This window comes from Eublepharis macularius, chromosome 11 (genome assembly GCF_028583425.1).
Source record: "Eublepharis macularius isolate TG4126 chromosome 11, MPM_Emac_v1.0, whole genome shotgun sequence".
Taxonomy (NCBI): domain Eukaryota; kingdom Metazoa; phylum Chordata; class Lepidosauria; order Squamata; family Eublepharidae; genus Eublepharis; species Eublepharis macularius.
The window spans coordinates 20,566,995-20,581,450 of NC_072800.1; the positions used below are offsets into that span (position 1 = coordinate 20,566,995).

Here is a 14,456-nt window from a genome sequence, read left to right on the forward strand (position 1 = left end):
GCCAAAGAGGGGGCGCCGGGCACGGCTGCCATCCACCCGGGAGGCTGAGCGCAGGGTTGGGAGATCCTCACCAGCCCCGCCGATGGGGCATCTGGCTTGCCGCGCACGCAGGACCTCCCAGCCCTGCGCTCAGCCACCAGCATGGCAAGCCAGCTGCCCCAGTGCACGACCTCGCTGCCGCCAGCTCCGTGGCTCACCATGCACTGGGGCGGTCAGCTTGCCACATGGGTGGCACAGGGCAGTGGGGCACACGAACCGTGCGAAGGGCCTCCTAGCCCTGCACTCAGCCGGCCACACAGCAAGCCGGCCACCCCAGCATCTGGTGAGCCGTGGAACTGGCGGTAGTGAGGGCATGCGCTGGAGCAGCTGGCTTGCCGCGTGGGTGGCTGAGCGCAGGGCTGGGAGGTCCTGCACGCACGGCAAGCCAGTCAGCCACCCAGCGCACGCCCGTGCCGCCGCCAGTTCCACGGCTCACCGGGCGCTGGAGTGGCCGGCTTGCCGCGCAGGTGGGCATGCCTCCCACCCCCTGCGTGATGACATCACGAAAGTGACATCATGCAGTGCCGGGATTGTGCGCAGTGCGTGCATGCGGAGCACCCGAGCAAGGTTTGCCCTGGGCGCCCGCGCGCCTAGATCTGGCGCTGCTGTTGTCTGGAGTTTAGTTGCAATTCTGGAAGATCTCCAGCCACTACCTGGAGGTTGACAACCCTAATTTATATCAGGCATGTCATGTCTCGATTTGGACTTGGACTATTCCATGAGGGGAGGAGGTAATTCTGCTTCCCTCCTGCACCATTTTCCCAACCTGAAACGGCTCCCGGGAGCTGCTGTTTACCCTGTTGGGGATATTTATGTGGACTGATAGAGCTATACCTAAGTTCCTTGCAACTGGACAAATAGCAGTTCCTAAGAACATTTGGGGTCAAAAAACAGTGAGGGCAGTGGCTTAGCATTCCCTGCCTGCCCATTATTCAAGTTGGATCCATGCATGCCTGACATTGAGAGCCAGTTTGGTGTAGTGGTTAAGAGCGCAGGACTCTAATCTGGAGAGCCGGGTTTGATCCCCCACTCCTCCGCTTGAAGCCAGCTGGGTGACCTTGGGTCAGTCACAGCTCTCCCAGGGCTCTCTCAGCCCCACCCACCTCACAGGGTGTTTTGTTATGGGGATAATAATAACATACTTTGTAAACCACTCTGAGTGGGTGTTAAGTTGTCCTAAAGGGCAGCATATAAATCGAATGTTGTTGTAAAATTTGGGACCTGTAGAAATGTGCATGTCTATTTCCTGCTTTTATTATAATCATACTTCCTTTAATTTCACAACTAGGCATACACATACAGAGCTTTGCATGGCATAAGACAAGAAAGCATAAAATATTTCAGAAAGCTATATAACTCCGGGTGAATACAGGCAACCGTTTTGTCAATGATAATGTACGGTAGTGGGAATTCAGCCATGTAAGACTCGTATTCTTTTTATTGTCATCTAGCCACTTAGTGAAGAACATTTGATGATTTCATTTATTCTCTAAAGCTACAACTGGGGAACAGATATGTGGTAAAATTCTCATTTTGTGGTTCAGGCCTGCACAACTTACAGCTTGGCAACCAGGCTTTGATCCCTGCTTGTGTTTTATGGTCTTTTGGGGGATGGGGTGTGTCTCAAGCAAATAGCAAAATCAGGAGATTTATTGAGACTCTAGCAGGCCACAGTGCATGCACTATATTTAGCAAAGCAGGTCACAAATTATGCAGCTCTGATATAGTTGCAGATGGATGGTGCAGATAGCTCCCAAGTGGCTGCATGTCCACTACAGTAATTTACCACTAGATCAGAGGTTGCTTGTTGTGATGGTGTGGCCTTGCTGACCCACAGACACTACTCTGTTTTGGCCCTCCAAGGTGTCTGAGGGCCAAGCTACACATGATGAATGACACTTGAACGGCAAGTGTATTTCTCCCTGTTCACTTGCCCTCCACTCAATCCACTTGTCGTTCAAGTGTCATTCGTCATGTGTAGCTTGGCCCTAAGTATCAGCAGCTGCCCTGAGTCTCCTTCTGGCAATACGTTGATCTCACAGCCCCCTCTACCCTTGGAGTGATTTATCTTTCACTCCTCCTTCAGTATGCGGTCTCCATTTGGTTGCTGTAGGTTTTACCTGCCAAGAGGGCCAGCATTCCTCACTGAGAGCCAGTTTGGTGTAGTAGTTAAGGGTGGTAGGAGTCTAAATTGGAGAACTGGGTTTGATTTCCCCACTCCTCCTCTTGAAACCAGCTTGGTGTCCTTGGGTCAATCACAGCTTCTTGGAGTTCTCTCAGCCTTACCCACTTTACAGGGTGATTGTCCTGTGGATAATAATAACTCACTTTGTAAACTGCTCTGAGTGGGCATTAAGTTGTCCTGAAGGACAGTATATAAATCAAGTGCTATTGTTGTTGTTATTCCTTGCCATTGTTGTTTAAAGGGTCTGCCTATTGCCCACATCTCCCACTGTTCAGTGACTGGCTGCCAAGAGGATGGCTTACAACACTTGTGAACTTCTGGGAATTAGGGTCCTAATAATCATCCACTCCCCTTCCCCGTGGTGCCTGTTTTGAATAGCATGTTCAGATGGTGGAGGTCTATGTGGTACAGACAATAGGAAAGAATCTATTAAAAGTAAAATGTTCACACACATACTCTTCACAGCAAAGAACTGAGGAAGCAAAACAAAGGAAAGTACAAATATGCAATTCCCTGTCCCTCATTCTGTAAGTGCCCTAGGTGGTCTTATTCTAAGGCAGGCCTTTAACGTAGAAGTTACAGAATTTTAAAAGCTTCTGTTTAACTTGGAGTCTTTGTCCAGTCAGTTCTTTGTCTGCTGCATTGCCAATGGTGGCCATTAGAGGAAGGCACAAACTGAAATACGAAGTGAAGTCCGTCACAAACTGGGCCAGTTTGTGGTTTGGCAAACTGGCGGTTAGTTGTTTGAAAACTGGAGGTTTGTGGTTCTCGAACTGGTGATTTGTGAGAGCTCATTTCTCATGAACTGGGGTGCGCTCCCTGGGGCGTCCCCTCCCTCGGTGGTGCAGCGTGCCCCCGGGCAGGGAGAGCGCTCCCGCACTGTGAGAGCAGGCGGTGGCGAGAGCGGGCCGCTCTCGTTGCCTCCTCCTACTCTTGCTGCCACCGCCTGCTCTCGCAACCACCAGCTGTTCTCACTGCTGCCCCTTTGCGTCAAACAAGAGTGGGTGGCAGTGAGAGTGGGTAGCAGCCGCAGGAAGAACAGTCCGTGCCAGCAAGGAAAGGGCCCCCTTTGACTCGGGGGTGCCCTTTGACCCCCACATGATGACATCACTCCCAAATTGATGTCATCATGTGAGCTGAGAGCACGCGTGAAGAAAGAAGCCGGGGTAAGTGCTGGCTTGCAATCCCCCATTGGGAGAGTTTAGGGATCTGGGCATCTCCCAACGAGGGACTCCCAAGTCCCTGTCAACCGTATTAATGAAGTATAATTACTAATGTATTAGGGATCTAGAAGTATAAAGTATTAAGATGTGGCTGAGACTTCAGGTCAGCTCAAAAACGAAAACAAAAACCAAAGTGGATAAGAAAACTTTTAAAACGAGAGGAGATGCATATCTATATCTGTTAATCTTAATCGCTCTAGCAATAATAAATATTTTTGCAATGTGAAAGGGGCAAATGCTTTGTGTGTGTACATGTGTGTAACAGCCAGAACTTAACAGATAAAGTTACATTTTTAGCATTGCTTCAGGTTTATTTTTTCCTCCTCAAACGGCAGACAGCCAATTTTGCCTAGTCTGCAAAAACCGCAAGAGAAGTGCCTCATAAAAATAAAGCAGACATGCTCCTAAAACAATACAAAGTTACCTCAGGGAACAGCTCTCTCCCTCTGTGGTGGTCAAGGTCAGAAACACATTCTCTCACAAGAATTTCACTTTCCTGAAATCCTAAAAGCTGCCTCTGTGTTACCCATGATGAGGCTTCTGAGCATAGCTTTTTACCAGACCCTCAATTGCAGGGCATAAGTGACAAAGTCTGAGCAGGGAACGCTTGGAGGGCAGGACATTGAATGTGCTCACGTGCTTAGTCCAAGTACTCACGAAATTGTTCCTGACCTCTTAATCATACCCTGCTGGCTCTCACACTTCCTCTCTTTTCCCTCTCTCATGCATTAATTCTTCCGCCTTTCCCCTTTCACCATAAACCATGGTGTAACATTGTATCTCTGCTGAAATTAATGCCAACCAAGGTTACCTTTAACTAGAATTTGCAAGCGAACATCAAATGAAGTGACTTTAGTGTTAAAACTGAGGCAGCTGTGATATTATAAACTTTACGTCTGTACAAGGACTTATATGGTCCGATCATATTCCCCTCCAGTCTCCTTTTCCCCCTCAGATAAATTGTCAGTAGTTTTTAAATGAAAGCTAGTTTGTTGTAGTGGTTAAGAGTGGCAGGCAAAGTATTATCCCCACAACAATCACCCTGTGAGGTGGGTGGGGCTGAGAGAGCTCTGAGAGAGCTGTGACTAACCCAAGGTCACCCAGCTGGCTTCAAGCTGAGGGGTGGGGAATCCTGCTGCTCTTAACCGCTACACCAAACTGGCTCTCAAACTGGAGACTTCCCTTCAAGAAGCTCAGTATTTTTTTTAAAAAAATCTCTCCACAACAGAGGTAGGATTAATCACAAAATGGCTGCCATGGGAAACAGTTACAAAATGGCCGGAGGTCCCAAGCCAACCTAACTCTTATGATAAGGGGCAGCTATTTCTCGATTGGTGCTCCCTACAGACACAAAAGTGATGCCTCCTGTTTTCTTCTGAAGCATTCCTTACTTTAATGAGATGGAAGAAAACCAGGAGTGACTCATTGGTTTGTAAAGAAGCAAGTGAAACAATTCAGTGGGCACCATGGCATCCATGGGCACCATGTTGGGGATCCTTGGTCTACTCCAAACTGGTAATCCCTCCCCTGTGTTCATTGTTGAAATCAGGAGCAGAGACCCTCGTGCAGTATCTGTTGGCTGAACTGGAATTTCTGCCATAGTGTAGATTGGCTCAATTCTCTCAGGCTCCAAGGATGCTGTGAAACTTGAAATTTTGCCCACCCCATCAAGAGAAACCAGTTCATTTAATAAGATAGTGTCTGATTCACCTCACTTGCCTCTAAACATTTTCTGGGACTATGTCCCGATTACAGACTCACACAGGTAGCAGGCAGGGAAAAATTCCCAAGTTGTCAGAGCAGGACAAATCACAGTTCCAAGGTCAGGCACAGGTTAGACAGTGCTTACAACTTTGAGTCCAAAGGGGGTATTCCAGAATCAAGTCCACAATAATAGGCCAAGGTCAGAGACGAGAGAATAGGTTCCAAACACAAGCAGCAAGGTCAGTAGTAAGTGGATGCATTGCTTCCAGACAGCCACTCCCTTCTCTGCTGCCCAGCCACCTGTGCTGCATCCTGCACCTGCCAGCTGTCTCAGCCGTGCTCCTGCAAGTACTCATTATCACTGTTGATGTTGGTCTGGTACTGAGCTGCTAGCTGGGCGCTGTGCCTTCTGGCTTGAAGATCTCTCCTTGCCCTCCTCTGATGGCGCTCCCGAGTCTCTGGTGACAAGTGAGGAGAGCTGGCCAGTGCCTGGCTCTCTGTTGCCAGCCCAGGGCTGGGAAGCTGAGGGGCCGATGTGCTGGGACCTGGCTGTGGGTCCATGTCTGATCCTTCAGAGACTGCCTCCTCCTGCAGTGCCCCTGCCGCTGGCCGTGGATCTGGGTCAGGTTCGCCAGCTGCCTCTTCCTCAGAAGAGACCTCTGTGTCTCTCTGCTCTGCTGAGCTGGGCTAGTCCACAACAGACTAACTTGGTTAGAATGACTCTGCAAACAAATCTGTTTCCCAGACAAAAATGAGGACACCCAGGCAACAGAGGCACTGTGCCAGGTAAGTAAAAGCTGCTGGAGTATATGGTAATGTGATGCCCTGAGGCAATGAAGAACGAGGCTGTGTTTCCACACAAAACTGTCGATAATTAGGAAATGCAAAGTCCCATTTCAGGGGACCCTAAGAAAAAGTAAGTTTTGTATTTACTCTGTGGAGTTCAAGTGTGAAATGTCTTCTGTTTTACGTATTTCATTCTCACCGCTTCATATTTTAGGGGAGCAAACTCTGAACGCCTTTGCGCAGGCAAAACTGAAAACTCGTAAGTCATCATTAAATTCAGTCTAGGACAAGCAACTTCTGTCGAGCTAAGGAACCAGCCTGCAGACATACCATGATTTGAGTTGATCTATCAGTTGAACTGTCAGTTGAACTGACTCTTATTCTCACATCTAACAGCTACTCATTTACCTAATTTATATGAAATAATACGACAGTGGGCACATTTCTTCTCATTAGGTGACTCTTCTTGCTGGTGGGAAGACAGAGTTCTCCTGTTGCTGGCCTCAGTCCTTCGAATCTGTGGCTGGGATTCAAAGCGGGGGGAGGGCATTAGAAGTGAACTTCAAAGTGGAAGCATTAGAAGAGAACAGACATCTGAGCTGTCTTGGTGTGAAAGCGTGAGAGCTTGGGAATCTAGTTAATCTTTACAATATTAAAAAGTCCAGTAGCACCTTTAAGACTAACCAACTTGATTGTAGCATAAGCTTTCGAGAACCACAGTTCTCTTCATCAGATGCAAGAGAGCTGTGGTTCTCGAAAGTTTATGCTACAATAAAGTTGATTAGTCTTAAAAGTGCTACTGGACTCTTTACTATTTTGTGACTACAGACTAACACAGCTAACTCCTCTAGTTAATCTTTAAGTTTCTGTTGGACCCGGATCTTGTTCTACTAAATTAAACACACTCCCATATATTTTAAAGGGGTAGTTCTATTATTCTGTGTCAGCCCCTGGGCTTGCATGATTAGAGTCCAGTGGAACTTTAGAGACCAACAAGATTTTCAAGGTGTACATTTTCAAAAGTCAGAGCTCTCTTCTTCAGACATGAGTAGGAATGGAGATCCTTGAGGTTTTATATTCCAGCCAAGGATGGGTAGGGTATAACAAGGTAATGCATCGGGATGTAATGGTACAGTGCAGCTTGATTAGATGGGATGGCAGAAAGGAAGATGTCAGGATGTCAGTCTCTTTACACAGGTTGGAGGGCTGTATTGTAGGGAGATGATCTCAAAGAGATGCTTCACTAATGAGTTAGGGACCATAGACTTCACCACCATGTGGTACGTACTAACTGCTTTAAGTATGACCTTACTGGTTAGTTCTATGTTGTCTAATATCAGTCCTGGAATCACTTATGCTTTATTTCAGCATTTCTTCAACTTTGTATTGGATTTTTGCTAATGTTACGTCTTTGTAAACTTGCATTTATTTATCCCACGGCATTGTTTATTGAAATGTCCTTGATATTGACTGTGCTAATCTTGCTCTATGTAACCACCTTGAGTCTCAGTGAGAAAGGTGGACTATAAATGACATAAATAAATAAAATAAGATGTAAAGGTACAAAGGTACAAATAAAATAAGATGTAAAGGTACAATGGTACAATGGTACAATGGTGCTTGATTAGAGAAGAGATTAGCATCTGCAGTGAGATAAGAATCCTAAGTTTCTATTCAGCCCCCCCCCCCCGGCCCGGTGATTCATTGTTCTGAATTTGTGAATGAAATCCATTTCAGCAATCTCAAAAGCTTACACCCTAAAAAATTTTTTGGTCTCTAGGGTGCCTCTGTGCTCAAATCCTGTTGTTCTACTGCAAACCAACATAGCAACCCGCTATCCATAGCAACCCGCTACCCGCGGGTTGCTAACATAGCAACCCGCTATCCAAGACGTGTAAGACGGTTTTGTTCCTGAGACCTTTTGGTGCAGGGTGAATTGCTTTTGGAGATTTGCCTGTAGTCTTTAAAATTCTATGTTTTAAAATGGTAATTTGTACATTTTAATTGGACTGGTGCGTTCTGTGTACCATCATCTGTACCTTGAGATGTTTTAGCAAGTTTTAGCATATATATGTAGCCTGCCATTCAGGCCTTATGTTTTAAACTTGTTTTTAATCTACATTTGTGTACATTTATAATAAATATTTTCTAATATATTTTTAGGTTGTTACTTAGCCCCTCTGTTTTGTTTCCTTCACAAGCTAGTTGCTTCATTGTTGGCCATCTTGACTCTAAATAGATAAAGTGGGGCAGAAATGTTTTAATATAAGTAACTATTTCAGAAAACTTTTGATTTTTTTCCTTTGTGAAGTTGAATCTTTATTTATGTTTCTTGTGTTGTCTTTCCTTTTAAATTGCGCTAAAAAAAATTCAGTCACAAAACATAGAACAACAGGGAATGTAAAACAATTTAAAGCAAGAACGAAAAGGGATTAAAAATTACTATTCGAATGCTGTCTGGAATAAAAAGGCATAGATGCTGAGGTCTTTCCCTGAAGTTGTTTCCTGGCATTGGTATTCAGAGTTGGGTTGCTAGGGGCCCCAGGGAGTGGAGGGGGCAGCCAGGTTCTAACCTCTAGTGCATGCGCTTTGTGGGCACACATGCTCCTGCCCTCTCCTGTCCCGCTGAACTGGCTTCAGAGTGCTCGTGTTTCCTCCATTGTGCAGAAAATGATGTCATTTTCCACCAGGAAGGAAGAACCACGGGGCACATTGAAGCCAAAAATTGCCAGTTTGGTGGCTTCAACGTGCCCGGTGTTTCCGCTGAAGCTTTCAAATGGGCAATTTTTGTCTTCAGTGCATCCAATGGCTCTGTTTCTGTGGAAAATGATGTCATGTTCCAGCACAAGGGAGGAAATGATGTCATTTTCCAGCTCACTGAAGCCAGTTCAGCAGGACAGGGAGTGTGCGCATGCACTTCTCCCTGCCCACCCCCCATGCCTCTCCCCTGCTGACCAGGTGAGTGGGATGGTGGGGGGGAAGGGGTGGCAAGCCTAATTCAGAGGCTTACTTCCTCTGAATATGGAGCCATCATGCCTAGTAGCCATTGATAGACCTATCTTCCATGACTCTATCGACCTCTTCCAATTATTAATCAGTTGGCAAAAGTAACAGTAGAGTACATAAGTGGATAAGGAAGGGAAATGTATTTTCTGTTCTGAATTACCCACTCTCAGGCTCTGCTGAGACTAGTAGTGCAATCCTAAACAGAATTATACCCTTTAAGCCCATTGAGCTCAGTGGAGTTAGTTGGATGTGGACTGCTGAGAAGTTTCATTGCGTCAGCTTTCCATACAAAGACCAGTTCAGCATCTTCTTGTTGGGGACCTTTGGATCTCCTTTGCTGAATTATTGTAATCTTTGCTTGTTTAGTCTCTAGGGTTGGCAGCCCTTGGACCTTTAATCCCACTCGGTACATGGGTGTCCTCAGAAGTGATATCATCGCAGCAGGGCAATGTTCTAGGAAACCATTGAGTTTCAGTGGAATCGTAGAGCATTGCCCTGGCCTGATGACATCACATCCAGGTTTGTGTGAGAAGTGACGTCACACCTTTGAAACAGTAGCTATTTGCATTTGCCTATCCCCCTCAACCTCCTGTTGGTTGCCAGGGCTCAGTTGGCTATCCTGTTACTCGCAGATTTCCTGCTGTGTTCAGTGGGGCTTACTCTTGAGTAAATGTGTGTAGCCTGCAGTGGCAGCATACTTATTATATTGTTAGTGTCCTTCTCTTCCTTCAAAGAATAGTATTGTAACTTCACAACAACCCCGTGGGTAGATTTGGCTGGGAGAATGAGATACTTTGCCTGCCACGGCCATTCAGTGGGTTTCTCAGCTGAGCAGAGCTTTGAACTTGAGTTCCCTACTGCTACTCACAGCACTATGCTGGCTAAATTCACAAAAGCTAGGAGATCTGGAAATCGAATATATCTTATTAATTAATTTTGGATTATGTAATGATTTGGATTATGTACACTGATAAATCACTACATGAAAAGAAGTATTGTGTGTCCCTATCATAGTTTTAGGCTGAATGTCAGCAGATTAGTAAAATTTATTTTGCTTTGGCTTCTGGTAATTAAATACAGTGTATTGTAAAGTGCTATTCTCCCAAGCCATGTAAAAATGAAAGCCTCATAAAGATGTGCAGAGATTGTCAGGATATAGTTGTAGGCACCTGATCCCGCTATCTATCAGAAGCTAAGCAGATATGGCGCTGGTCACTGTCTGAGTAAGAGACCTCAAGGATACCCTAGATACACACTACTTTGGTGATCCCCCAACACAGTGCCCCTGTGTGCCATGTCCTCTGCCAGGGCGTTTCCTGGCAGCATCTTGCTTCTTTCCCAGAGCATCTCTTCTTCAAGCCAACAAGGATCTGGCTTTGCTCTCTTCATTAGAGCAAGAGGTGCTTCAGAAGTACCACTTTTGTCCCTGCAGGGAGTGCCCATTTGGAAACAGCTTCTTCCATCATAGGAAGGTTCTTGGATTGGGACTAGAGTTGCCAGCCTCCAGGTGGTGGCAAGAGAGCTCCCAGAATTACAACTGATCTCCAGGCCACAGAGATCAGTTCCCCTGGTGAAAGTGGCTGCTTTGGAGGGGGAATTCTGTGGCAATATACTCTGCTGAACCCCCTTCCCTCCCCAATCCCTGTCCTCTCTAGGCTCTGCCCTTCAGATCTTCAGGAATTTCACAACCCAGAGCTGGCAACCCTAATTGGGAACCCCTAACATTTTGTGGAACCTCTCAATGTTCTGTGGTTGGACCCATCCCTCAGGGCAGCCATTTTATGATTCCTCCCACCACGGTGGCAGCCATTTTGTTGTGGCCCCATCAGCCTCTTCTCAAAATTCTAGAAGTTCCCGCAGGTTCAACAAGATTGGGCACTTTTGTGCTACTTGAGCCCTACGATGGGAGAAAGGTGGGATCTTACTGTAATAAATAATAACCTGTAAAGGAAGAAATGGAGCAGAATCTCATCATCAAGTCGTACCCCTCTCTAACTGATCTATATCTTGCCTTTTTCAGAAATCGTGCACGTATAGAACAGTGTGCATATAGATTCCATGTACTGGAGCTCATCAACATCTGGTACAGTGGATGGAACCAATGGACATGATCCTCCTACATGTTGATTATCTCCATATCTTGACATCTGCACAGAACTAGGATTGTGGCTAGGGTTTCTGGATGAATCGTAGCTGGGAAAGGGTGATGGGAGAATACCATGTAGTGAAAAATTAATAATTGACACCATCTCTCTTACAGAAAACGTGAAGGTTTGTCTTCTGATTCTTAACCAGCCATTGGACAAAGGTCATTTCCATCATCTGTGGAGTAGAGGTAATAAAAGTGTTGCAGATCTCTGTATTTGCTTATTTTTGCCGAGCTGATGCCAGCGTTTGTGTTCTTTCTGTCTGTTCTCTTTGGAGCAGGTATGACTAATTTTTCAGGGTTTTGTTGGGAACCTGGGATCTAGTTATCACACTGGTGGGTCTGTGTGGCATCATTTTGCTTTGGAGATGGGAGCTCACATGACTGAATATCCTCCATACTGCCCTTCTACAATCATTAAGAGTCACTCAAAACATTACTTCCTTCAAGAGTTTGCCACGGAGCCAGGGCTCATTTTGAAGGGGAACACACAGGAACCCAGTTCCGGCAGTTCCCCAAAGAGGTCACATGTTAGGTGGCCCCGCCCACCTGACTCTCGGCCATTTTGGGCCTGTTTCAGCCTGGATTGGGGCTGAAACAGCCTGGATCGGGTCTCTGATGGGTGGTAGATCACTTTCCCACTCAGTAGCGTCCTGATCCTGACCATTTTGGGCCCCTTTTTGCCATTTTGGGCCCAATTTCAGCCCTGAATGGCCAGGATTGGGTCCAAAACAGCCAGAATAGGTGATGTCAGGTGGTGTGGCATATGCAAATCAGTCATACCAACAACACACTTCCAGTGGTGGCAAGGGATGTGGCATATGCTAATGAGTTATGCTAATGTGTCCCTCTAGCTCTTTTTCTACAAAATGACCCCTGCACGGAGCTAACCTGGGTTCTGTGCAGACACACAGCAACTCTGAGGAATGGCTTGCCTTTAAAAAAAGAGAGTGCAAATGGGCTTGGAAAGCTGCTTCTGGAGGAGGGAGAGCACCTGCCTTCCTCCCAAGCATTTTCCCTGTGCAAAAACAGTGCAGAGAGGGGAGAGGTTTTCCATTTCTGTGGCAGCAGCAATGAGGAAAAAACCCAAACACCGTGTTTGCAAATCATTCCTCAGAGCTGCAGTGTGTCTGTGCAGAGCCCAGGTTTGCTCTGTGAAGAAAGTAACATTTAGAGTGGCCTTAAGTCTAGAAAATTAGCCTGCCAGGGAGAAAACTTGGCGAGAACCTTTTCCTGTGATGTTTAGCTTTCTGCGTGAAGAGAATGTTTTGCACAGAGAGGTATTCCGTCATGTGACAGCTTCTTCCTGCAGCTTGGAGTAGAACATCTGAGAGAGAGGTTTTCCACCTCATTAGAACTAGGTTAGAGAAAGATGTCCCTTGTTGCATGATATAATGACCGAGCTCATTATAGACAAATGCCACATTTCTTATATCAGGGGTTACTTTATGGACTGAGTGGGTAGGAAGGCATTTTTTGTGGGGGAAATAAAAGACTCCCAGTTGCCCGTGATTCTTGAGTTTGTAATAAACTGTAGTAAATCAATGCTGCATTTAAAATTTAGGGGAAATGTGCTTCCAAAAGGTTACCAACAAAGTATGCTGGTTTAATTACAAGAGGAGAAAGCTTGTAACCTTTTATTATCAACAGTGGGTTTCTTTCTCTCTCTCTTTTCCTGCTGGAGGTTTGTATGATTTGAATAAGCAACACAGAGCTCAGAGTCTTCGGATATATAAGTCATGAGAGGCTCGCAGCTATTTCCTCTTTCCATGGGAAAATCAATGCCGGGTAGGAATTCTTGCTTTAAAGATTCTTACAATATTTCAGAGCGGAGCCACAAGCAGCTCTGCAGCAGTCATTTATTGAGTTTCCGATAACTGGACAAAATTGAGAGTGGGGCTGAAGTAGGATTTTCAGTGTGATTAAAAAAATAGTAAAAGTTGGCTCGTTGCAAAAAAAAATACTATGGAGCTGTTTTGGGGAAGCAGTGTAATAGCTGAGCCCAGTTTGCAACCCTATGTTCAGTTGCTTGGGAATAAGCCCCTTTCACCTTAGTGAGGTGTACTAAGAAGGAACAGTGAGCCATAAGAATGTCTGTCATGAACTTTAGGGAAGCCTCCGTCTCTCAGCTTCATTATCCTCATCCCATTGGCAATATAGAAATTGATCTCTCTTACCTGGCAAATGCTCCTTATACATTCTTGGCCTATTTGTGTAGCTGTGTGTGTGTTATGTGCCGTCAAGTTGTCTCCGACCTATGGCGACCCTATGAAGGAAAGATCTCCAAAACGTCCTATCTTTAACAGACTTGCTCAGATCCTGCAAACTGGAGGATGTGGCTTCTTTGATTGAGTCCAGCCATCTCGTTTTAGGTCTTCCTCTTTTCCTACTGCCTTCCACTTTTCCTAGCATGATTGATTTTTCCAGAGAATCTTGTCTTCTCATGATGTGACCAAAGTACAATAGCTTTTAGCTTCTAATTTTAGCTTCTAAGGAGAATGGAAACTTGGGTGTTTTTTTTATGCCCCTGGCTTGCTTTTTTAAAAATATGGCCTGGCCTGGCCTACAGCAATACATAACTCGAGATAAAACAATACAAACACTACATGATAATCATCATAAATCATCATCTTGACGGGAGATAAAACCATTGATAATATATAATTACATAAAATATTTGCTAAGGATAAACTATATATGCATGTAAAATGTATAAATCAAATGCATTAAAATATATATCATGTCAACGCTACGCGGTATGCCTGATTCTCTGCTGTATGCTGAAATTCTAGAAAAAAAAGTTTATTTAAAGAATTGGCAATTATTAGTCTCTATTATTTAAAATAAGTGGGAAACAATGAATAATTAACAGTTTTTCTTTGTGATGCTTTGATGTGCCGAACCCTGCTGATTTTTAGCTCACAGTAACCGAGACTTGCTTTGAAGTGCTTGAGGAAAAGCCTAATAGATGATTACAGCAAAAAGTGTATATTTTTTAAAAATGGAGAGCATTGTAGAACTTTCTGCTGTTGAACTTAAACAAGGTTACTTATATTGTTAAAAGGGGATAGTATATACCCTGTTGGCATAACTTTTTTTTAAAAAAAAAAAGATATTTGGAACATGCTACTAAAGGGATTCAGAGCATACCCAATGCAAAAAAATTGTGCCAGACAGGGAGTAAAAGAGATCAACATTTCAAGTAGCTTATTTTCATCTGTCTTGCAATTTGTCATTCGAAAACCATATTTCTTTAACTTTGGACAAAGAATAGTTTCAGAAAGATACAGAGGATTCTCAAGGATGCAGATGGAAAGTATAGCCCTATGAGATATATCCTGTGGATCTGTTCTGCTGGGGGCGTGGG

The 14,456-nt window shown here is 45.0% G+C and overlaps 1 protein-coding gene across 1 annotated transcript in view; it reads left to right on the plus strand.

The window, feature by feature from the left end:
- The window catches only part of TPK1 (thiamin pyrophosphokinase 1), a 771,984-nt gene that overhangs the window by 73,561 nt on the left and 683,967 nt on the right, over nucleotides 1-14,456 (plus strand). Inside the window, exon 3 of the mRNA XM_054991443.1 lies at nucleotides 11,204-11,278. Within this exon, the coding sequence (XP_054847418.1) occupies nucleotides 11,204-11,278 (75 nt within the window). The remainder of the gene's footprint in view (nucleotides 1-11,203; nucleotides 11,279-14,456) is intronic.